We start from the raw sequence: 26,655 nt of genomic DNA on the forward strand, positions 1-26,655 counted from the left end.
ACCGTTGGAGGAAAGCCTATAAATAGTAGAAAAAAGCAGCTGAAGAACTAACAGAATATATACTTTGACAATCAATTGTGAAGAGTGAACGAGAAATCTTTCTTACTGTTACTCTGCTGAAATTCAAGCTCACACTTATCATACACATTCATAGTTGTCAGGCTATCTTTCGAGCACTTTAGCACATTGTGATTATTGTAAAACTTGATCCTAGAGATCAGTTGTGCTAAGTTTTGTTAATTAAGTAAATTTAGTTGTATACTAAGAGTTTCAGTCTTGGCATTGTTAAGTCCAAACTGAAGTGGGTCTTTACAGGACTTGTATTGATCACAGTCTTTTAGTGGAAATCCTATCTTCGTGATAGAAGGGGTGACGTAGGAGTAATCGAAATCTCCGAACATCCAGAAACACACATTGTGCATCTTTTACGCTTTTCAGTTACTATATTCTATCTTTCAGTCAGTTTTATTCCGCACTTAACTGTTAACTGATTGTGATCGACTGACAAGATCTTGTGAATTAGTTTCTCACTAAACTAATTCAAACCTTAGAAAAAGAGTCAAGAAGACCGTGAGTATTTATTCAACCCCCCTTCTAAACACTCATCTTCTCCAACCGATCCTATCAAGTGGTATCAGAGTTGTCTGATCTTGTCCTTGAATATTCTTATCCACAAAACTGACAGTATGACTTAATTTAACAAGATTCCTATGTTTTCCAGAGAAGACTTCGATGACTGAAAAATCAGAATGCAGGCTCACCTAGCTACACAAGATGAAAATATGTGGTACGTCATTACCGACGGACCCATGAAGATATTGAAAGCTAATACAGCTGTTGACATAACTGATGGGGCACCTCATCGAATAGAAAAGCCGAGAGAGGAATGAACAATGGAAGATAAAAGGAAAGACAACTTGGATAATGTGGCAAAGGATATCCTATATAAAACGCTGGATAAAGTCACTTTCAGCAAAATCAAAATGTGCAAAACAGCTAAAGAAATATGGGAGAAACTGATACAGCTGTGTGAAGGAAATGAGCAGACTAAAGAGAATAAGTTATCAGTTGCCGTTCAAAAATTTGATAACATCAAGATGAAAGCTGAAGAATCAATGCATGAATACGACGAAAGAGTCAGTTGCATTATAATGAGCTTAATGCACTTGGAAAGATGTATTCCAACAAAGAGGTTGCACTGAAGGTTGTCTGGAGTCTTCCCAAGGAGTGGGATGTTAAAACCATGGCAATGAGGGAGTCAAAGGACCTAAACAAGGTTGAGCTCCATGATCTTTTTGCTGATCTGAAGGCGTATGAGTTCGAGCTGCAGACTAGAAAAGGAGAACCTTCAACATCAGCAGCTACAACTGCTTTAACTGCTGTACGACTGGAACCAACTGGTTCAGTTGACAAATCTGCCGATCAGCTGAATAATGATGCAATGTCATTGTTTGTCAAGAAGTTTGGAAGGTTTATGAGGAAGAATCAAGGAAACTTCCCGAAGCAATACCAGAGAAACAATTCCAAAGAAGAACCGTACACTTGCTACAACTGTGGCAAAGCTGGTCATTTTATTGCAGACTGTCTCATACCAAAGAAGGACAGTCGAGGTTCAGCTGAAAGAGGGAAAAAGCCCTATGAGCACAAAAGAAGGACCAATGATGACAAAAAGACATTCAAGATGAAACATGAGGTACTTTTAGCTAAGGAAAGCAAATCAAAGTGGGCTGAGACTGACAGTGAGGAGTCAGAGCCTGAAACCTCATGCAGTTCTAGTGATGATGAGGAAGAAGTCAAATGCTTGATCGCTGACAATGAAGAACTAGATCAGTTACTATCAGTCTTCTTGATCAGTTAAGTTCAAACTATTAAATGTTCAGTTTGTGAAACTTCCAAAATTCAGTTTCCAACAAAATCAACATAAATCGTCATCAAAAGAGTCAATGCTCAATATGCTATGCCAAAATAATTAATGCGTGAATGCATCATATAAAACATTTGAGGCACATATTAGCAAACAACATCCACTGTATATCCTTACACACTGATACAGACGTCATAATAATATAGGTTTGAGTGTACCTCAACTACAACTTACAATACCACAATAAACTTTAAGGACTTTCCAACGAATCCAAATCTTAAACGCGTCCAATGATATAACCTACAATATAAATTTGTTATACACCTCAATATAATGCATTTCCAACGTCTAAAACAAATTAAATCGGAGCGGTTAAAAAATGAATTCCCGACAACCTATAAACCGACATGTGCTCTACCTCCTGGAATAAGATACATTTCTGGCTGAAAATAAGTATCCGTCATGATTAGTTGAGTATAGAACATCGTCTGGTACTGGTTGGTGTGATTGGTGGACCCACAAGATCTACAAGCCGATGGGTCAAAACACTACATAGGATGAAGTTATAAGTCTTAACAGTTATACTAAATCTCGGATTCTTCATACATTTTTTCTATATTTTAAACTATTTAAAAATGAATGTATCACATCTAATGTACCCCATGTTCATACTCGAACTATTGTATTTAGTGATCAAAATATTGCGAAATGTGCTAGTCTTAAAAGTTATACTTGATCTTGAATTATTTATACCTGATTTTGCATAATTTGAACTTCTCATTTTCAAAAAATGAATGTGTGTACACCCAATATACTCCTAATTAATAATCCATTTTTTAATACACAGCTCAATTTCTCCACAATTATACTTAATTTTTGATTATTTGTATTTGTTTAAGTTAAATGTATGCATTCTTTACCGCACATTATGTACTACAATAGCATATATAGATACAAGATGAACATAGATTCAACACATCATCATAAAATCTAAAAAAAATTCAACTGTTTTCCATTAGTACATAATGTAAACTAACATCACAAAACTCCATTATGATTAAAAGAAAAAGTTCAAATTCACATACTACAAACCATATAATTGACATCAATTTTCCCATGGCAACTTTAAACTAGATGGAGAACACCGCGAATAAATTAACTTCCAATTCTTCCTCCTATCAACTAGTTTCTCTTATGCATCCATTTCTAGATTCAAAAACCAAAAAAATTATATACGAATAATTAGGATAAACAAAACTAACAATAAACCAAAACCTAAACCAATACAAAATTTCACCGTGTTTTTTGCCTTCTTCCCTATATTGTGTCGAAAAATGAAAAATCAAATTAACTACTACTCTAATTTTTTTAAAAAAACATATAAATATATATCGAAAAATAATATATTCCCGCCAAAGAAGTTGCACAACTCCCGCTAACCCATGGAGCCCCAATATTCCGGATTAACGTAATGTCCCAAGGCCCAAATTTTATCTTTTACACCACAAACACAGACGCTGGCTGGCGGAAATGGCGGACTCGGCTTCCCCCCAATCCATATCGCCAGCTTCACTAGCAGATGCTGACCCAAAATCCAAATCCATCCCCAATTCTAATACGATCCACATCGGTGGATTACCGGTGGAGTTCCCTCACCGCCCTTATGGCTCGCAGCTTGCATTCATGAATCGAGTAATTTCGACTCTCGACCGATCACAGAGGGACGGCCACTGCCATGCGTTGCTGGAATCTCCGACCGGCACCGGAAAATCTTTATCGCTCCTTTGTTCTGTTCTTGCGTGGCAACAGAATCAGAAATCGAAGAATCTTCGGGCTAATTTAATGCATTCGAGCTCCAGGGCTAACCCAGAGGCAGTTAGCGACCCTATTAATCATGGAGGCGGCTTTATTCCCGAAACACAGCCTTCAGGTATTGTTCAACCAAAGCAAAAGGGCTAGACACACATATTCATACCTTTCTTACTGTCAATTTATTTACTTTTTTGACCTGGGTTTAAGATGAAAAATAGGGCACATGGTTTTTCTTATGTTTGTTGAGAGGTTAGGATCCATCTTTTCATTTTAGATGGACTCTCTGTTAATTCTGGTGAAAGTTTCATTTGACGAAGCTTTGCCAGCTTTCACATTGCATCTTTAATTTGTTATCACTACGAGTATCATTTAATTTCATTATTTTTGCATCTATGTATTAGTTGTCATGTCTCCTAATGTCTTGGTCATTTTTTGTTAGGAAACCCTGGAGTTCTACCACCACCCGCAACTGGTACAAAAAAGGAGAAGCCAAAGTTGGCTCCCACAATATTTTATTCCTCGTAAGTCATCACCTTGGTTAACTCTAGAATTTTTTCAATAGAAATAGTTAGATTTTGTTGTTCAACAATTTCCGTACAGCATGGGCATTGCCGCATTGGTATGCCCATTTTTTCATCTCAGAAAGAATTGATTTTTAGTCGTGGCTTCATTTTATTAGGAGAACACATGCACAAATCACTCAAGTGATCCGAGAGTACAAGAAAACTTCGTATAGGGTACCAATGGCAGTTTTGGTAGGTTTACTGCAATCAAACCTTTTTTTATGTTCTTTACTATTTCATGGTCGTTTTTTGTATAACATCGTCATAGCAAAGGGTCTATGTTCACCTAGTTACAATTTTGATGTTCCGCCGTAAGGCAAAATTTTCTAATCTAGTTTTATCCCATTTTACCTCGGTGTAAGTCAAAATTTTCTAATCTAGTTTTATCCCATTTTACCTCGGTGCTTCTCAATAAGCAAAAATACGGCTGGAAACTGTTTTGCTCTAACTTGGGTTACATGAGCAGTGGATGAATGTATGTTTCTTTTCAGTGTAATAGAATTTTATTTTTATTTTTTAGGATTTAGACCTTTAATCGAAGGTACTTTGGCAAGTGTTTGGCTCGTGAGATGAGACAGTGAAAGATGCACAATATATATATTATAAATATATATAGATAACATAATGATTTACAACTTTAATCCTTTATAGAACTTGTGCCGTAACATTGAATTACATATAGATGTGTAATCAACTAATACATTTTCTTTCGCTCCAAACGGTGTCTTAGGGAATGAGTGAGGAAACACACCTGTCAGAATAATAATTTGATTCCGGACAGCTCATATTGTTTTTCAATTCGTAGAGTATCACTGTTTAAATGCACATGTGTGTGATTATGTACTTAATATAAATCTTAGTATGTTGTCTGCCGTAGCTTGGAGTTTAATTTTTCGAGAAGTGTGATTACTTTTGAATGTTGGGTTGGATAATGTCTTTCCAATAAGCATATCCTTGATAACTGAAATAACTTTACTCAAAATTAGGCATATTTGTGTTCTTTTTCTATAACGTAATTTTAGATAAACTTGATGCCCGAGGGTAGCACACCTGGAAATCAAGCTGCAAAAAGGAAGCATAACAAAACATGTTTAGCACTTGCTCTTCTCCCTGAGTGTTCGATATTCATAAATCATAGGGAAAAACTTAATGAACAAAAAGTAAAAAGAGAGACATAAATCATTTAAACATGGGTTGAAATGTTTTTTGTCGGATTTTTGTTGGCATGAGGTCTTTATTTTGAAATTTTTTGTACAGCATTGGATTTATGGAATTTCAATTTGTGTTCATCAAAAGTCTGTTGAAATAACATTAGTACAGGGGTTGGTCTCTTTCATGGCGTCCATATCAAACTTTTTCTTTGTTAAATAAAAAAAGCTGTAATCATATCTAAGAACAACCCAAAAATATGGATTAGCTGGCCAGGTATTTTTTAACCGCAGTATGAAGCTGGGGGTTCAAAAATAATGTATGGATTCATTTTTAACAGGTATTACTGATTGAATATTTAGGCAGGGAAGAGGGGTTTGAGAACCCAAAAATAGTTGAAAGTTTCCTTCTCTCATCTTTCTGGTTTATGTGTTTACAGTATTAGTTCCAGAAGATGCATTACTGGTGTAAAATTGCACTTTTTTATCTTAATATTTTCTTTTGTTTACTTTCAGGGGTCAAGGAAGCACTACTGCACAAACCCGAATTTGCGTGGGGAAGAAAATGTGGATGAACAATGGTTTGCTGTTTTTTCCCTTGAAAATGATATTCCTTTTTTGTGTTTCTCTACTAACAACTATGATTTCAATTTAGTAAGTTGCTTCTGAAGAATATAGAAGATGCCTGCCCAGAATTCAAGTAAATTATTTTCTTTTTGCATGAACTTATATGCCTAAGCAATTTCAGTACCCCTTGCCTTATTTTTGTTCACCATCAGAAACGTGCATAAAGTCAAAGGTCATCCCTCTCTTCAAAAAGGAGGTTGTCATGAGGTTCATGATATTGAGGATCTTGTCAAAGTCGGACAAGTAGTCAAAGGTCCCTTTTCTAACTTCTCAGTTCTTTGCTTAATCTTGGTGTGAAAACTAACGAGTCGCTGAAGATTTTTTATTTTCAGGTTGTTCATATTTTGCAGCACGATCAATGGCACAAGACGCTGAATTGGTTTTTTGCCCATATAACTATCTTATGAATCCAATCATCCGGGAAGCAATGGAAGTTGATATTGGTGGCAGTGTTATCATTTTTGATGAAGCACAGTATGTTAACTTCATCCCTTTCCTCAAAGAATTTTTGCTGATAAATAAATAACTAATTCTATGTTCGTGTTCTTTTCAAAGATTTATCCATGATCAATAGTTGACAAATCACTTCAACACAGCGTCTGCAAAGTTTTTTAGGACATATGTACGACTTACGAGTTAACATCTTATTTAAATGTTTTGATGTTGTAATGGCTCATTCATGCGGAAAACAATAACAGTTTGAATAAATTTCAGCTTCAAGTTTGTAGCATTGTGTTATTATTTGAAATTAGTTATGGGGTCAGTTATCAACTCTAATTTTTTTGCTTCAGCAACGTAGAAGACATAGCTCGTGATGCTGGCAGTGTTGATCTTGAAGAAGAGGCTTTGCTCCGTAAGCACAAGCCTATACTCTTTTTTTATTCGTTGCATTTTAAATAATCTCAAACAGTTCGTGTTTTGGAAGATTTGCAGACAGATCGGGGGCAACTGAGCCTCAATGATGCGATGACTTACCAGCCTTTGTTCGAGATGATGGAGGTGCTTGTTTTGATTGTTGAGCTCTCCATTTGCTTCATTTTCTTCATTCCAGTTGTTTGTAAATTCTTTATTTGGTGTAGGACATCTTGAGTTGGATTGATAGGATGAAAAGTACTTTAGTAAAGCATGAATTTCAGCGTTATTTCCGTTGGTAAGTCATTTGAAAATTTATTAACCATCTCATTTTGTTGGTGCTGTTGTTGCATGAGTTCAGAGCCACTCATGTTGGTACGACATAATAGAAAACTCAAATTTTTTGTTATACTTACAATTATATTTTATATTATATTCTTGGTTAAAAGCCAATGCCCATCAAAGTTTTAAATCTAGCTCACATTAAAGATCCTGAGTTTAAGACACCATTCACTTCCTTAAATTTAAAAGAAAACTGGTGTGGACTTGGAGTGAGTAAGGATGATATTCTGAGAACAAGAAAATTTTGAACTTCAATGCTGGTTTCATTTTTTTAGCCTTTCCGCGGAGGGAACTTTTGAGGAAAAGCATATGATAGGATAGGTTAAGAGAGTTTAAGTATTTAGAATGGAGAGATGAATAAAAGCTAAGGATTTTTTTATTCATTTTCCAAATATGAAAGAACTGATTCTAAAATATTGTTTGTCGATATAAATCAGTCAACTGAGAAAATCACAAAATTAGACTGAAATATAGATTGAATACTAAGCATTGATATAGTGTAAAACTGATAGTATAACTGAAATGAACACGCGGATTTTTACGGATGTTCGAAGACTTCAAATGCTCCTACGTAATTTTACTAGTAGACTTTGATATATTACAACAGATTGTAATAATCCACTTCAGCTGGTCTTACACATTGGCAAACTGAAACTCTTAGTCTAACAACTCTTTTTACATTGATTAACTGAAACACTCTAATTAGTAGCCTTAAATGCTACTTATAAATACAATGAATTTAGCGTTTGAGTGTGCGATCTGTAAATTAAGAAAATACTAAAAGTATCGCAACTGATTGAAGATTGTAGCTTGATTGTTTCGTGTGTTTTCACTAGCTTTCTTCAACTGATTCGATCAGCTATATATAGTCTTCGATCTCAATGGTCATATTGAATGCATTTAATGACAAATATCCGTTGAATCGTCGTCTAGTTACTTTATCTGACAGTAGTATGAGATAATCAGACTGTTCTGTTCTGATTCATCTGTTCTGCTTTGGTACGACCTGTCAGTCTATCTTCTGATACTTCAACTGATGACGTGGGAAACTGATCAGCCGATCAGTTCAGCTGGACATTATTAGTTCTAACTGATGTCCTATCAGCTACGAATATTTCAGTTGATAAGGTTTTTTCAGTTCAGCTCAAATGAAGTGTTCAGTTACGATTACTTGATTGATCGATCACTTAGATTCTTCAGTTCTCTTACGGATTAATTTGTCAAACTCTGAAACTTTTAATATTCCAACAGCATAGCTAGCCTCTAATGGAGCTACTATTTCAAAAGTTTCCTCATTTTTTCTGGATGTATGGTTGCATTTTAAATTGAAACTTCAAATTTATAATCCTTTTTTTAACTTCTTTTATTTTCCATAACCAATGTTCGTTATTTGGACTGGACATAAGGCATTAAAAGAGCTACATGAAGCCAATATTTCACTGCAGAGCTTCTCAATCTTGGGAGAATGTGCCAAAAAGGTAGTTACCACTTGTTGTTAATATTCGGAGTCTTCTGTTAGCCTACGCTTTACATTTGATATGGTTGACCATTTATCAATACCTGCTCCCTTCTTAATGATGGTCAATCACTTTGAAGGCTATCAAAGCTGCTTCAGAAGCTGAACCAGACGTTCCTCATTTAAGCGGAATTGCAGTAACTACCCTTGAAGGTAAACTACTCATACTTGTATTCTTATACGTGTCTAATGAAGTTAAATTTGTGTTATAATTGGATCCGTGAATATTGCACAGGATTGTTCTCGTCGCTCAGTTACTTCTTTGGTGGAAATGGCATTAATGCTTATGACTATGAATTGGCATTGCAACGATATGTGAAAAAAGGTAAAAGTTGGTGATCTACACTAAATTATGATTATTTTACCTAGTAACTTTTGATCAATTTTTCTATTCCTCTTACTAATGTTACTTAAAAGTGCGATTAATCATAAGTTGTTGGGTGATTCCTATTCTTGCATAGTTGGTCAATTTAAGTATTTAACTCTATTGTGCGTAGATGTTCTGAGCTACTTTTTGAGCAGGATGGGACAACGAATGAGTGGAATAAGAATCTTGAGTACCGGTCTCTTCACATCGAAGAGTCTTTTTGTTATCTCCATCTAGATTACATTTTATTATTCATATTTTTTGGTTGTATGCAAAGTTCATTTTTGTTTTTTGAGCAACTATATCAGGACCATTAATGTAAGATAGTTTACAAAAATACCTTCTAGAAGCACACCTTATCTTCGTTACACAGTTAGTTCAGGACCTCAGGTGCTTACAGCAAGTTCAGCTGCTTATTCAGCTTCAAGTATTCTTATTTGTGAAAAGCTCATTATGACAAAGTTCATGAAACGCTGCAGGTGGCTGGACAGTCACTTTTAGTCTCTGGTGCTTGAATCCTGCTGTCGTTTTCAAAAGTATTGCCAATTTTTCTCAGTCAGTGATTCTGACTTCGGGGTAAATATAGTTATATTCAGTTCCCTGAGGCATTTCTTGTTAAATGTTGATCATTTTCACAGATTGAAATAGTAATAAATTGATAGAATATACCAATTGGTGATGATTGATTGTAGAATCTGTTGCTCACATTGTTGCTTGGGTTTTCTTGAGTGCTCTATAATTTTATTGTGTTCGAATCATGTTGCACAACTTGATCTGAATGAATGTGATCACTGTCAAAGAGAGTCTCTAGTAGCTGTTATCTTAGCTAGGCATAATCATTTTTACTCATTGTAATGTACTTATTTGACAATGGTTTTTCATATTTTAAGGAATCTGTCACCATTGAACACTTTTTCATCTGAACTTGGTGTTCTGTTTGGCACTTATTTAGAAGCTCCACACATCATTGATGTAGATGCACAGGTAAAATAAGCTTTTTGTTGTTTTTATATCTTTTGGATGAATTTGTTTCCTATTTGTCCAATCTGAAAGTTGACCAGTCGTCTGCCTTAGGTATGGGCAGCTGCAATTTCCCATGGTCCTGGTAATTATCCATTAAATGCAAGTTATAAGACAGCACATGAATATGCTTTCCAGGTATTATCAATTTTGTATTGATACAAAAAGAGTCCTTTCTCAAAATGATGAAAGTTACCATGTTCTTGCAAAGGATGAAGTAGGTGTATCTTTGGAAGAAATATGCAAGGTTGTTCCTGGTGGGTGTCTAGTATTTTTTCCTAGTTACAAGCTGCTGGACAAAGTGAGCACTCGATGGCAGGAAACTGGTCAATGGTCTCGGTTAAATGCTCAGAAGTCCTTATTTATTGGTAGATAGTTGAATTCCTTCCTAGTGACTTCATTGCTTCGAAATTGGAGGGAATCTTTCGTTGGTACATGGTTTCCATATCTTGATGCTACTTTTATGGGCCCTCCTCACCAATACTTGATTTTGCTTTTTGTTTAGAACCAAGAGGAGGTGGTCAGGATGCTTTGGAGCCTGTTTTAAAGGGTTTCTATAATACTATTCATTGGGGTGCAAAGCAGGTCAACACTAGAAAGATAAGGAGTAAAACATCAGGTCTAAAAAATAGCACTATGATCCATAAAGAAGAAAACAAAGAAGGCGCTGCTTTTCTTGCGGTTTGTCGAGGGAAGGTAATTTATTTCAATTTTTTGTTTATGGACATCAAATGTTGAGGTTATGATTTTCACAAAAAAAACATGGTCATGGAAAAACTGTTATCTTTTATCCTGATTTGTGGTGTTGAATCTACTTTTGTATGTGTACAATGTCATTTTGAGCAACTAAGTACTAACTGTTTAAGACAGATTCCAACCTTTATTCTTTAGTGTATTTTTGTTTTAACTCTCCTATGCTTTCTGATGATATTAACAAAAAATCAGAATATACAAGCAAAAGAATACAAAATCAAAAATAATAATCAGATTCTTAATTAAAAATTTAATTTTTTCATGGTTCTGAACAACAGTTCACCACCATATCAGAGCAGATTAGTGGTTATTTTATGAATTTATCTAATCGCATTAGGTTCAGAACAAATAAAAACTTGAAATATATCATTTCTATTTTGTCCCAAAACACTCAGTGCTGCCAAAATATTTCTTGCATTAAACTTTCACAATACCAGAGTTTCGCTCTTTTCAATCACAAAATACAGAACTTTAAACATAGAATGAAATAGAAAAACCACTTACCAATAGTGCTATATTGGCTAACGTGTCTTGAGGTGTCTGATTGAGAACAGGCGCAAAAATCCTTGGACAATCATGTTTTCCTTCATTTAAGCTTCTTGAGCTGGAAGAGTGAGCGGGTAAAGCTTATTCACAAAATTTGAAGAGAGTCCTTTAGTGAATTTCTGTGAGTTGTTTATATAGATATTGAAATTTCAGGTGCATATTAGTCCCTTTATTGCCAAAACTTGGCTCTTATGTAAGGGGTTTAATTTAATAGATAATGGCAGTTTAATTAATGATGACCATTCTGCAATATACATGGATTGGGTTTGTGAAATTGGTCTATTCCACGAACCACAGTTTGATATTTACGAGTCCTATCAAGTTTTTGGTTTTCTGTTTCAATACTTTGAGATAAATGATTAATATCTCGTAGAGTTCGATTGATTAATAAACAAATACTGACCTGAAATTGAACGCTGTTCTCTACATACATTATGTTTTGATGCAATATTCAGTACTATTTCTAATATCTTGAATAGTTTCAGATTCAGAAACGATGAATTCCTCTTGAATTTATTTGTTTTACAATAAGACAGGTACTTAGCATGGCTAATCGAATTAATGGGAATTGATTATTCATAATTTGGTTACATTAAGGAGTGTCTGGCAAGACTCCGAGTACAATGCCTTAGACAATTGACTATATCAAAAGTCATGTCTATCTTGTTGAAACAGAGGGTAGTCTATTGCAAGTTGCAACTGACATCAAGAATGACTCTAGAGACCAGCTAGTTGAAACCTAATGTTATTAATCTTGTATGTTGTTTGTGTTTGATTGTCTAAGCTGCATGTTATAGGAAAATAATACGAACATAAGAATTTCCATCTGTCATCATTTTCCTGTTAATAAATCAAGGAAGATTATGATCCCATGCTTCAAGAGATTGACTGATTTAAATGCCGTAATATATGGGATTGTGCTATTTCCTTTTACTGTATTGTTTTTTCCTTGTAAATGTGTTATGTTGTACGAATAAAGAGTAATAAAAGAACATGATTTTCCTCTCTTTCATTTAATTACTTGGTATCAGAGTATCGAATGTCTCTGGTAAACGTTGGTTCATGACATTTATTGACGATCATACTCGTTTCACGTGGTGTTTTTTGTTAAAGTTATAAATTTGATTTTGCCACGAATATTAACTATTTTTATCAGATGATTCACACTCATGTAAAAACATGAAAATCAAAATTTTTCGCAGTGATAATGGGAAAGGATACTTTAATCATGTGTTGGGGAACTTTTTCACTAACAATGGAATCATTCACCAAAGCTCATGCACAAATAACCCCCAACAAATTGGGTAACCGAACCAAAGAACCAACACCTGCTTGAAATGGCTAGGGCTTTACTATTTACTACTAAAGTACCTAAATATCTTTGGGGGGATGCATTTTTAACTGACACATATTTGATTAATCGGATTCCAACTCGTATGTTGAATTTTCAACACCCGTTCACTGTTTCAACAGTTAGTTTCCCTATTCCTGGCTAGCATCATATATTTCTTTAAAGATTTTCTATAGTGTCACCTTTGTTCATGATCACGATCATGATCAGTCGCTTTCGAAACTGGATCCTCGGGCACATAAATGTATTTAATGGGATACCCTCTTAATAAAAAATGTTATAAATGCTTCGACCCAATTTCAAAAAAATATTTTGTGTCTATGGATGTTACATTCTTTGAAGGAACCTCCTATTACACCGATTCCCATCTTCAGAGGGATCACTGTTAGAAATATGGGATAACAACTTCTGTTTTTGCAATTGAATTTGATTTTCCTACACAAACTTTGGAACTCATATTACGAAGGAAACAAATACAACTGACACAAGGTTCAAAGGTCTTGTCTACTCAAAGCAGGAACTAGCAAAAAAACGAGGAGGCATCATCCCAAAGCATGACCAAGCATTTACTCAGAGGTTGGATCAAGAAATTCACAATGAGATTTCCACTATTCCTAATAACACTGTACCGGGTAATTCTGATGATCTTGATCTCTCTATTGCCCTAAGGAAAAATGTTAGGTCTTGCACGAAACATCTTTTGTCAAATTTTGTCTCACATAAAAATTTATCACCCTTGTACCGTGCGTTTATCTAAAAAATGTCCAGTGTGATCATCCCTAAAAGTGTTAATGAAGCTCTAGAAGTTCATATGTGGAAGGAATCTATACTCGAGGAGATGAAACCCTTGGAAAAAAATGCTACATGGGAGCAAGTTTATCTACCAAATGTGAAGACTATCGTGAGCTGTAAATGGGTATTTACTGTGAAATATGGGTCAGATGGATCTTTAGAAAGATATAAGGCATGGTCGGTAGCAAAATGATTTACTCAGGCATATGAGATTAATTATTTAGAGACCTTCAAAATTGAATATTGTTTGAGTCCTATTATCTGTAATTGTCAAATCTTGACTGGCCATTGTATCATCTTAACGTAAAAAACGTAAAAAATGTATTCCTAAATGAAGATTTAGATGAGGAAGTATACATGGAACCACCAATTGGGTTCGTTGAAAGATTTGGAGCCAAGGTATGTGGAATGAAGAAATCTTTGTATGATCTCAAATAGTCTCCAGGACATGGTTTGAAAGATTTACCACTTTTATCAAAAGTCAAGGATACACTTAAGGACAAGCGGATCACTCTTTGTTCATAAAATCCAGTGGAGACGGTTTCAATCCTAATTTTTTACGTGGAATATATCTTTCTAACAAGGGATAACTTAGAAGAAATGAGCATAGTGAAACAAAAATTGGCAACAGAATTTGAAATTAAAGATTTAGGGTAGCTGAGATATTTCTTGGGAATGGAATTGGCAAGATCTAGGAAAGGAATTGTTGTTTCACAACAAAAATATATCTTAGATCTCTTAAAAAAGATAGGGATGAGCAGTTGCAGACTTACATACACTCCAATATATACTAATATAAACTTGGAGTAGTAAAGAATGGTACCCCAGTTGATACAGGTATATATATTAAAGATTAGTGAGAAAATTGATCTATCTATCTCACACACGTCCAGACATTGCTTTCACAGCTAGCATGGTTAGTCAATTCATGCACACTCCATATGAAGAACATCTTGCTGCTGTATATCGGATTCTTCGTTACTTAACAGTTCACCATGAAAAGGATATTTCTTCAAAAAAATGTGAAGAAAGAGAAGTTGAGGCATGTACAGATGCTATTGGGTAGGATCAACTACTGACATAAAATATGCATCTGGATATTGTACGTTCTTGTAGGGTAATCTTGTAACTTGGAAAAACAAAAAACAATAGGTGGTTTTTAGAAGTAGCGTGAGGCCAAATTCAGAGAAATCACTCGGTAAATATGTAAGATTATGTGGTTAAAAAGGTTTTTGAAGATATTAAAAAACCGGTGATTTTATCATTTTTTTTTTGATAGGAAACTTGAAATTTATATATTAATTAAATCTTGTTACAAAAGAAGCAGATGAGTAGTCCGCAAATTAGAGTAAACTAATACACTGTCATCAAGACATTAAAAACTTCCAATCCCTAACAACATCTGATATCGACAAATGATTGAAGTCTTTATCTTTGTGGTTGAACCCGCAACTCTGAATTTGTTGATCTCCCAAACTTCATTGATATCGGTGGACTTATCATTGAAGATTCTGTTATTTCTTTCTAGCCAGATAGTCCAAAACGTGTAGTGAACGATCACATACCAGAATCTCTTAACTTTTAACCCCAATACGATACCAGACTCAATAATGAACATATCTCGTGCCCGTTGTGAAAACACCAAAAACATCCTAGTTCTTTCATGACCATAGACCATAACCTAGATCCTGAGTCTCGTCGTGGTCGTGACACAACGTACACCAGTTCGGACTTAACGCACAAGTTGGCCATCTTCTTTGCACCGAATCAGATGTTGGAAGTTTTCCCAAAGCCACCATCCAAGATAATATCTGAATCTTGGGGATAGGTACTTTCCATATATGATCGTGACAAGCGAAAGAAGGAAAAATATGAACTGGAAAGAAAGACTCGTAAAAAGATTTGACTGAGAATAAGCCCGTAGAATCCCCCAACCAAACCCTAAAATCCTCTGAACCCACCTGTAACCTCATTGTATCTAAAATACCACAAGAGAAGCAAATTCCCCTAGCTCTACATCGTTAAGATTTCTCCTAAAATGCACATCCCATCGGTAAGTAACCGTGACTCCGACAGTGACAATCTCTAAAAAGTTACAAATAGGTTTATTAACCTCGGTACAAATCCTAAACAAGGAAGGAAACCGAAAAATGAAAGAAGGACCCTCTCCAACCCAAACATCCTCCTAAAACCGAATAAAATTACCCCCTCTCAAGACTGAGCCACACAAAGGATGAATTGCCGGGAAAGAACGAGAAATGAATTTCCAAGGGCTTCTGAATGTTTCATTCCTGCTGGCTAAACCCAAATCCCACCCATTATCCTGAAGACCATAGATGCTCTTTATAACTTTTTCCACAATGTTTCCTTTTCCCTTGTGCCTCTCCAGCACCACTTTCCTGATAGTGCTCTATTTCTGAAGCTGATATTCCCCAAACCCAACCCTCCCCTATCCTTTGTTTTACAAACCTGCTCCCATCCAGCAACGTGACAATGCTTATCCCCATCCATACCATCCCATAAAAAATCACGCATCATTTTCTCCATCTTGTCGGCCACTGTACCTGGCACCCGGAATAAAGACATGTAATAGGAAGGCATTGCACTTAAGACCGACTTTATTAGTGTGAGACGTCCCCCTTTTGACAAGAACGCTTTTTTCCAACTTGCGAGTTTTTTTGACATTTTGGAAAGGACGGTTCCCAAAACTTTACATTTTACCATTAAAGTTGTACTGTGACAACAAATCATCCATCAGCATTGCTCACAATCCTGTTTTGCATGACAGAACAAAGCACACATAGATTGATAAGCACTTTATGAAAGAGAAAATTGAAGAAGGGAGAATTTGTTTTCCATTTGTGCCAAGCATACAACAGTCTTGCAGATATTCTGACCAAAGGATTGCTAAGACGACCTTTTGAGGATCAAGTCAGCAAGTTGGGTATGACAAACATCTTTGCACCAACTTGGGGGGATAGTTAATAAATCAAGGAAGATTATGATCTCATGATTCAAGAGATTGACTTATTTAAATCCAATAATACATGAGATTGTACTTTTTCCTTTTATTGTGTTATTTCCTCCTTATAAGTTTGTTACGTTGTATGAAGAAGGAGAGGAAAACCATGTTCTTTGAACAACATTGTTCTTCTAACCATGTTAATGAACTTTAGACCTGAATTATTATCGCCGTCCAAAAAAAGAAAGAATTATAGGAGAGAAAAATATTTTATCGATCTATATTGAGTAGATTGAAATTTTAAAGAGTTTATGTCTACTTAATTTCCCTAATATAAGGAACAAAATCTGATATCAATCGAATAAGCAACAAAAAATTAAAACTAAGATAAGAGACTATCTTAACTACTAATTATTTAAAATAAATATATACTATATTAATATTCAACAAGATTTATTTCATTATACTTGTTCAAAACTTCGAAACATCTACCTGAGACCCTGAGAGGCATATGCTCCTCATGAATTATGTGCATCTACATATGTTGACTTGAACTTTACATTGAGCATGGATCTTTGCAGGTATCAGAAGGGATAGACTTTTCAGATGATAATGCTCGAGCTGTTGTATCCTTCCATATATCTTCTATAATAAGACTGTTTACCTTACTAATTGAACATTATCTTGGGCCTGCATGCAAGTTTTTTATTTTAAATTCTGAATAACAGATTTGCGAAACTTGTTATTTAGAAGGATAAACTAATGATCTTTTGTTTCAATCAAATCGAAATGATTTGTTCTATCAATGTTATGCTTTAACCACCTCAGGTGATTGTTGGGATACCCTTTCCAAACTCGTAAGAAGATTGCCCTTTTCTACACTTAATTACTATTGAGTTGCTTTGATCCTTTGAGTAATTCTTGATCATTGACTGCCAGTTATGACAGTAAAGTTGCACAAAAGAAGAAGTTCAATGATACATATGAGTTGTCAAAAAACCTCTTAAACGGGAATGAGTGGTACTGTCAGCAAGCCTTCAGGGCTCTTAATCAAGCTACAGGTACTTGTTATTGGATATAATGATTTGCCAAAATTTTTATGAGTTTTTCATCGATTATCAGCATAATTTATCTCACTATCAAGGCAATATACTTGTATAGTTGCTAATTCAATGTATGCATGTCTTTTAATGTTAAGTTACTTCCAACTTCTGCTTTCTCCATGTAAATCACATTTATTTTCATAAAATTCAATTATATAAAAGAATATTGGTTATTTTGTTTTTGCCTTCAAATTTTGCCAACTAGTCAAGCTTCATTCCAATTCCCTCCCTGAGTTTTTTCCTCATATTGCTGTGTTATTCAACTTTAACATGATTTTGTTTATTTTCTAGTTTCTACTCTCTTCAGCTTTTCCCTGTCCTTTTCACTTTTATACATTTGGAAAAAGTGTGTAATCTTATATTGTTGATAATTTTATAGCATTACTGGTAAAACACGTGAAAGATGAAAAGTTTGACATCTCGTACCTCCTGAAATCTTGAATGATAGGGTTAGAATCAATCGTGATATACCGACCAGGATCTTGATTTTATAATGTGAGCATAAATTAATTTGGGATTTCTCATTTTCTAACTTTGTAAATCGTTCTAACATTAATCATGCTTAAACTTTACTACACACCAAATCTAAAAATAAGCCTCATTGTCGGAAAAATGGCTAATACCAAACAATAAACGGAGCAGAACTAAGAATATACAAATGGGATGCTTAATGAAAAATTCGAATAATAATTATTCGGAAGAAATTCATGTACATTGAATCTGCAAATCTTAGTCAAGAAGTTTGCTGAGACAATGTAGTTAGAACAAATCTGAATGACGGAATCAGTAGTCTTAAAGTCTACAAACATGGTAAACATCTTGGACTCATGCTGAAACTGAACACAAATTTTCTCTAAGTCATCCCCGATTCTCACTTTTTGGAGTTCTGATTTCTGGAGTACTAACCTCTGGAGCTCCTGAATCATACATGTTTTCTCGACTTTTCATCTGACACTTTCGGGGCAAATGTTGAGTGTATAACTCAATGAACATCAGTATCAGACAATAAATAATAGCGGAAACATTCTTAGAATATACAATTGAAAGTGTAGGCGTACAAAAATAAACCGAATATAATTGAAGTATGAATAGAAATGAAACAGAACATACACATTTATATTGCAAGGAACATATCATGAATATTAATCTCAGACCATACTCATTAAAATGGTGCATTGGTGAATATTGACCATTCTGTCATTCGTCGTAGATCTTATGCGCTTGTTTACCTCATAGGTCACAGATGTAAAAGGTGGAATTAATCCCGTTGTTTATTTTCATAACAAGCTTTTTTAACCAATCATTGGGGCTCAGAATGTTCTTTGTCACATGTTGGACTCTTCTTCAAGCTACATTGATTTTTAATATTTTTAAAGAGATTGAAAATAGTTCAACACTCAAAAACTTAAAACATTTGCAGAAAGGTCTTCGCTACAGTGAAACCACCATCACTGCTAGCATAAATAATTTTTATTTTTGAATGATTATTTTACAGGCTTGCTTCCAAAATTTTGTGTAAAAACTAATGGTTGCAAATGTTTCTTTAAATGCCTAGAATCTTGATCATTTTGCCTGTTGCTATAGTGAAAACATAAAATTTTATCAAATTTTTTTACTCCATACCTTGATCTTACATTAATGTTAAATTATACTGATGGCTTATCGGAAATTAATAGATTTACATTGATTGAAACTATGGGAATCTCATTGATGTCCCAGTTCATGCAGTACTTGCTGATAATTAGCTATGCTGATGTAGAGTAGCACGTGAGTTAGTGAGTGCAACTATTGTGTAGAGTTGTCGAACTCTGCTACTTTTCCTTGTTGGTTATCAAGTCTTCTGATTAACCTTGCCTTAGCTGCTTGGCAACCTACCGATCATCCTTCACTCTATTGCATGATTAAATTTTTGGAGTTTGTTTGGGCCGACTCAGCTCGGATAGTTTTAATGTTAAATTCTATGTTGAATCGTTACCCAAATGTTGAGTGCCCAAAATCTTGTCTTGTAGACATCGTTAAGATTGTTGCTGAGCTCCGAAATGCACATTATTGAGCGATTGATTGCTTTCTGCGGTCTGCCAACCCTCCGCATAATACTTTACTGACCGCTTAACACTTGTAAATTCGTAATCTTCCGACTGCTACTATCCAAAGTGTCCAACTCGTACATAACTTAGCCTTTCTATGCCCTCACAAAAACCATCATTAATGCTAAAAAAACCATCACTACAGTGACCAGTGGGTTTAGTCACTTTTGATTTATACATTAGTTTCTCATAACTCTCAATGCCCTATATCTACTTTGTTGCTACTGCCTGCAATAATTTTTTGGAATGCAGAATGCTTTTGATGCTAATTGTTAAGAACTATGTTACCGAACCATGTTAATAGTTTCTTATATCTTTTTGCAGGTCGCTGCATACGGCACAGATTTGATTATGGAGCTATCATCTACTTAGGTACTTGTGATCAAACTTCTACATTAGTGATGGACCCATATGCTGAGTATTACCTTTACATGAGAGATACCCTCAAATTTGTGCTTGTTTTCATTTGAAATCTTTTTCTGATGCTGGGGGTGCTGGAATTGGATAGTCAAGCATGCCTGTCCATTTAATCAATGAAAAGTAAATATTTAGTTGGTATCTCAAGGTGCTTTTGTTGCATTATTGCATCTGTTTTGAGATCAAATAATTGGATTTGTTATTTTGTTTGCAAGCAAAATAATTCCCTTGATTTTTTTTGTATATAATAATACGAAGTTTACAAAAGTTGTCAGTCATGACAAAATTGCATTTTTTGTTAGAAGATGTCCTAGTGGTCCATTTGTGTGTTCGATTTAACATATTTTAAAGTTTAGGTAAGTCTTCACCTATGTACATTGGCTTTTATTTAGTATTCTTAAGAGTTTAGCACAATATTGTTCAACTTGAATGCAGATGAGCGTTTCCACAAAGATAGAAATAGAGTAAACATTTCAAAGTGGCTGCGTGATTCAATTAAGCTATACAATTGCTTCGAAGAATCGATTAGCAGTTTGAAATCTTTTTTCAGAAATGTGAAGGTAGGGAGGGGGGAAACAAATATTCATATATTTATCCCGTAAGCCAAATATTTGACTAATGCCACTGATTTTTCTGAATGCAGGATCGCATTGCGAATTCATCACAAAATCCTGCTATTGATTGTGAAAACATTAATACAACTGATGAGAAAAAGGGGACAAGAAAGAAGAGTCATAAAGTGATCAAATCTAGTAATAATATACTAGTGGAATCAAATGATTTTTCTGAAAATAAAGAAGCTGCTAGGTTTACCCACCCTTTATTTCCCGCGGAGAAACATAGTACACTGTCTACTCAAACTAGAAGTGAATTAATCGTGATAACGGATGAAAAGGAGTCTGGTGTTCGAGAATATATTGACCTAGATTCTGATACTGCCACGGATTCAAGGTAACTTTCAGACTTCAATTTGTGAAAGAAGATTTGATCCTCTTTTGATATTTTAAAAGGCTAAGATGGAAACTTGTTTTTAACTTTATTGAATTCAGGCCAAACTTTTTTTTACTTTGATCTCAGCTATACATTCAGTGAACAACGCAACCACTGTTTAAGATTCTTCTCTGTTTGACTATTATTTTAGCAGAAGTTGGCAGTATTTTAGGTGTACTATCAACTATGAACCTCGTTAGTCATCTTAGTGATGCAATCCTCTTGTATGCCTAATTGTTGTACTCTTTTTAAACTACCATTAAAATACTCACTGTGCAGGTGGTCTGTGACTTCTTCAGTTGCACCGCGCCCAGATGATCATGGTCTTTCTCTTATTGAAGAAACACCCGGTGTGAATGCCCCTAGCCTTGTAAAAACTCTGCAATTCTCCTCCAAGCATGAATACTCAAGTCCCAGAGCTGGCCATGACTCCATCGTGCTTCCGGAGCCATCTTCATTTCAACCAACCTCTATTCAGAGTTCATGTGGTGGTCCTACTAAAGAACTTGTCACTTCTTCTGAGACTAAAGCAAACAACAACATACAACCTGAAGTTGAATCACCCTGGAGTGTTAATTCTTATGGTTGGAAAAGGAGAAAGTTAACAGATCTGCCGTCAAGTGTCGCTGTTAGGGCATTTAATACTCCGTCTTCCCCAATTCCTGATGGTTTCAGTTCTTTGCCAAGTTCAGTAACTACAGATGCGAACCACAGCACTGATGAATTGATTCATTCAGAAAATAAATTTGACAGAGATAAATCTTTTCTATCATCAAGTCTTAACAGTTTTGTTGGATCATACACCTCATCTAACCTTAATATGAACCTGAATCTACAAATATTCTGCTCGATCTGCAGAAATCCACTCGGTCTGCCAGAAAACAATTTGGGTGTTATGTGTTCACTCATTTCATCGTCGAAAGGTTATTTGACTTCCCTATGGAAAAAGCCTTTTGAAGCTGTAGCTGCAGGTGCATCAAGTGTGGATGTCTTGATATCAGAGGCATCATCAATTGATAAGCGTCTCTGTGGAACAGCTAGAGAAGGCGTATCGGGACAAGGAATTTGGTGCAAAGAAGATGGTTGTGTGTACGATTCTATATTTTGCCCTTTTTGCATTCACCCCAACAATTGTCTTGGGGTTCTTGTTGTGGCAACTGATGCATCAAATATCGAGTTTCAAAACAAGGTCCATTTTCATTTTATGTTCATATATGAAGAGCTTTGGCTTTTGTAACTGCTTGAACACCCTCACTTTGCTTGGTTCTGTACTTGCAGATATTGTTCTATCGCAATCACTTGGAGGTAAAGAAATTTGAAGCAACACAAGAAAGGGTAATTTTTCTCTGTTGTATTATATTTATGAGATAGCAAGCAATTTGACAAAATCTGGGTGTCGAGAAATCTAATCTAAAAATATAAATGTAGAAGTGGAACTATAGATGTTTAATAATAGCTGGTGTATAAGACTAGTGTTTAGAGAATGAAAATAAGTGAAGGAATTTGTCAAGGTGTCACGCGCACAGAGGATAGAGAAATTGAAACAGACGCCAAGGCTGAGGCTTCTTTTTCTGGATCATAGTTTACAATTTTTAAGGTTTTTGTTGCATCAGAAGCGCTCTCCCATCTTCTACCTTTTAGCTATGTCGAACCATTAATTTTGTAGATGCTAATGAGATGGCCAATTCCAGGCTTTATGGAACCTGACAATTTGATCACCTGTAAAAAGACTGGACTCATTCCAATCGAGAACTTCACATATATTTCCCCAACTCAAGATTCAGGAGGTTGGAGGCATACAAGATCACGTGTAAGAACACAATCTTTAGTCCTAGTCACTTTTTGTCATGTTAGTGGTTATATTTAATTCGGTAATCTTGCAGATGAGGCTGCCAAATAAATCTTAGCAGCCATACAAATCCTTTATTCGGTGATGAACTGATGGCACAGATCCTACACATTCTCTCCGTGCTGCAATATTTTGCTCTTCTTTTGGCACAAGTAGCAAACAGGCTACCCAGTTTGATACTTCCTGTCTAGTTTGCTTGCTGCAATGGATTCCATCACAGCCATTTCATTGGAACTTTCGAAAATTTTCTTGACTGGCACAATGCTTCCTCCTATTGGAAATGAATCAGTGGATAGCCTTCTGGTGTAAAGCCTTCTACCCTCCCGATCTTCCCTTGGCTCGATATCAGATATTGATTGATCCCTATGTTCATGAAGCTGATTACATGCTAATGGTGAGATTTTATTTGGGAGTATGTATTTTGATATCATTATATCCTATTCAGTTAAATAACATTTGTAATCGGTTTTCTCTGGACTTATAAAATTCATTCTAAAATATAAATCACAATAAAGATTTTCATGTATCTAAAAGTTAAGTAAATATTTTATTGTATTAACAGTTGGGCTCGAATGCACCTTACAAACAAATACAAATTGTTAATTTCTAATTTTCGTTCACAACATGGTGCACTAAGCTCCGTTGGCGTTCTTCTTACATGCTTGGAAGCCGTGCCATGGCAAAATGTGCCTCTTTATTATTATTATTATTATTAGTGTACGGAACATATACTGTATATAAAATATAAAAACAATTTGGATTTAAAATTATATTTCTGAATTTAAATTTAATAATAAATTTTGTTTCTATGTTAAGATAATGAGATAGTCGTAAGAAAATGAGTAAATTGAAAATAAATCATCAAACTCAAATCTAACTTTATTCTAATTCTTTACGTCAAAAAAACTTTATTTTCACTCTTTAAAGTATTAAAAAAGACAAATATTCTTATATATGTTAATTAAAATGATTGATTTTATTGAGCCGTAAATGGTATCAGATCCTAGGTACAATTATTTTAAACATACAAATTATTATTATTAGGTAATCAAATGTTTGAGGAGAATAATTTTCTAAAATAACATGAATCTGAACTTAGGTTCGAGATTAATTAGTTACATGATTTATTCCAAAACTTTGAAATATTTGAAAATTGAAACAAGAAAATCTATTCAAAGTTAGATATCAAGAAAACATGAGAACTTATCAGAATTTTAAGGTAAACTTATGATTAAAAATAATAGGTTCCTAAAAATAGTATCATATTCCTCTAAACTTTCCGGAGATCTTAGAGAAATTCAAAAAACGACACAAAATTATAGCAATATGCTATATTATGTACCACAAAATGTGGAGAAAATATTTGAAAACTAGGAAAAAATTCTTGGAATATTAAAGGATATTCAAAGAAGAATTCAAAACCTAGAACATCAATCAAGTTCTAGTAAAAGGACTTTAGAAAGAAGGTTACCACCATCCGTTGGTACTGAACCTTTATTACACCAAAGAGGGAAGACCAAAATGATGCCAAAACCTTTAACTGAAGAAAAAAAGATCAATCTGATCAAAACAGTCTTAGAAAAGAAGTTAATCTGATGACAACTTAAGAAAAGATTGGTCTCGAGGATCTCCAAGACCTTGCAGAATCTTTTGCAAATCTCAAGATTGTCGATCTAAAGATGAACACAACTAGAGGTGAACCACCCATCATAACATGGTCATCTGCTCAGGAACCAACAAGAGAAAGTGTGGGATCTCATAATATAAATATGAGAGAATCCCAAGTAGACTTTCACACTGGTGGAGAATCACACCCAGTGGGAAAAAGGTCAAGGAGAAGTCAAATTCCCTTGCACCAAACAACCTATGAGAAATCTGTTTTAGAACCTATACATCTTTATGGAGTTATGCTTAACCTAGATGTATTAGACTTTAAAAATAGAGAAGATCCAATAGATGATTGGAAATCCGCTATGAGAATAGCAGTAGACACATTTGATCTGAACAGAGAAGGATTCATTAAACTTTTAGAAATAATTCTTATGGGATCAGTTAGAATTTATTGGGACATGACTTCGGTAGAAACCAAAGAGTCAGTCCTAGCCAGAGAATCTCTTAACGAGATAGCCAGAAGAATGGATACCCTTTTTAAAGCACAATTTATAGGAGTGGACTATTTTAATAGTCAAGATATAGAGAAAAAAAGAAATATACTCAAGCTCTGTGTAGTCTTGAATTACATGAAAAATGTTTAGTGGATGAATATATTATGTTATTCACTAAATATAGATGAAATTCAGGGTTCGAAGAAATTATAGCAATTCAACTTTTCTTCGCCAAAATGCCAAGTCCCTGGAGAGAAATGTTAATAAGGGAATATGTCTCTGGCAATCCAGATATGTTGGCACAAAGAGCCTCTTTTCTCAAATGAAAATTGGTAGAATGGTGTCATATGATAACATTACAAAAGAATTACAAACGATTAAGGGGTATTAACTGAAAAGGGATCGGTTACGGGTGTTCAAATGCGCAACGGAAGTTTTCAAAAATATTTTCGAGCAAAAATTCGAACACCTCAACTATTATGTGTAGCAAATACAAAACCACAACTATGACATTCATAGGGTGTTTAAAATGTTACCTATCAATATCAAAGATTGATGTAATGACTCCAACCAAGTTGTAAACAACTTGGCTCTTAAAAGGCAAGACAAATCTACAAGCTCTCCTTGTTCTTGAGTCCTTCCTTCAAAATCAAGCCCACCACTAACTAGGAAGATCCACCTTACACTTGCACTAGAAGATGTATGGCATTTTTCTTTGAGAAGAGTATTATTTCTCCAACTATTGAAGAACAAGATGAGAGAAAAATTTTTGAGAGAGTTTTTTTTTTCAAAAATTTCGGCCAAGGCTTTTGAGAATGGGGAAGGATGAGTTGTCTTGGTGTTTGAAAAAGTAGAGACCACTTTTTGCATGCCATGCAATTTTTTTAATGAAAAAGTATTCCCCAACTCTTCACCTCCCAAGCAAGCAAAAACTATTAGGGCTTGTATCAATTATAAAGCCCATGGATTTTATTTAAATGTCTCAAACACATTTGAGACCATTTAACATTTACTTGATTTTACTCAAGCCCACTAGTTTAATAATTATTTCTAATTGGACTCTACAAGACCCAATGTTATTTAATTAATTCAACACTTGAATTAATTTAATTATTTGGACTCTACTAGGTCCACTAGTGTTTAATTAATTCAACATTTGAATTAATTTAATTTAGTCCATAATAATGTTTATGAAAATCACAATTTTCAAATACATTATTTATTTGGCCAACTTTTAATTTTAGGAACACATTCATAAATTAAAAGTTACATTCTCTCATAGAAGTCATACTTCTATTTTTCCTTACGCTTATAAACTCATTTATAAGCCGTTTAACACATTGAACTATTTTACTTCTCAACGAGATCTAGAAAGTTAGCACTTGTGTGGCCCTCAATGGTTCAAAGATACAACTAGCCGTTGGTTCACACTTCCATGTGATTCGGGACTAAACATGTCCTTATATGAGCATACCCCAATTGCTCCATTCTTATTTATCAACTCCTTGATAATAAGAACGTCAGAACTCAAGTCTGATAGTACCCAACCAATCATGTTAAACGCCTAGCAGCATCGCTTACATGATTCC

At 34.7% G+C, this 26,655-nt stretch overlaps 1 protein-coding gene across 1 annotated transcript; it reads left to right on the forward strand.

Moving 5' to 3' along the window:
• Positions 1–3,328: 3,328 nt before the first annotated feature.
• LOC140966559 (uncharacterized) lies at positions 3,329–23,459 on the forward strand. The gene is made up of 28 exons (XM_073426816.1): positions 3,329–3,794; positions 4,116–4,197; positions 4,356–4,431; positions 5,904–5,968; positions 6,043–6,087; positions 6,167–6,267; positions 6,347–6,488; positions 6,806–6,867; positions 6,940–7,013; positions 7,094–7,164; positions 8,599–8,686; positions 8,805–8,877; positions 8,960–9,049; positions 9,571–9,667; positions 9,982–10,075; positions 10,166–10,249; positions 10,323–10,479; positions 10,617–10,807; positions 17,097–17,141; positions 17,344–17,372; positions 17,455–17,576; positions 20,030–20,077; positions 20,558–20,682; positions 20,766–21,073; positions 21,392–22,301; positions 22,391–22,447; positions 22,804–22,922; positions 22,996–23,459. Exons 1-27 carry the CDS (start codon positions 3,395–3,397, stop codon positions 22,825–22,827), a joined length of 3,660 nt encoding a protein of 1,219 aa, XP_073282917.1. The 5' UTR covers positions 3,329–3,394; the 3' UTR covers positions 22,828–22,922; positions 22,996–23,459.
• Positions 23,460–26,655: the final 3,196 nt, after the last annotated feature.

Source organism: Primulina huaijiensis, chromosome 2 (genome assembly GCF_012295235.1).
Source record: "Primulina huaijiensis isolate GDHJ02 chromosome 2, ASM1229523v2, whole genome shotgun sequence".
Taxonomy (NCBI): Eukaryota; Viridiplantae; Streptophyta; class Magnoliopsida; order Lamiales; family Gesneriaceae; genus Primulina; species Primulina huaijiensis.

Bases quoted from the DNA above. Each gene is read 5' to 3' on its own strand.
- LOC140966559 (XM_073426816.1), top strand. From the start codon at position 3,395: ATGGCGGACTCGGCTTCCCCCCAATCCATATCGCCAGCTTCACTAGCA. The intron at 4,198-4,355 runs GTAAGTCATCAC...TCATTTTATTAG, and splicing joins CCCACAATATTTTATTCCTC to GAGAACACATGCACAAATCA. The intron at 6,088-6,166 runs GTAAATTATTTT...GTTCACCATCAG, and splicing joins GATGCCTGCCCAGAATTCAA to AAACGTGCATAAAGTCAAAG.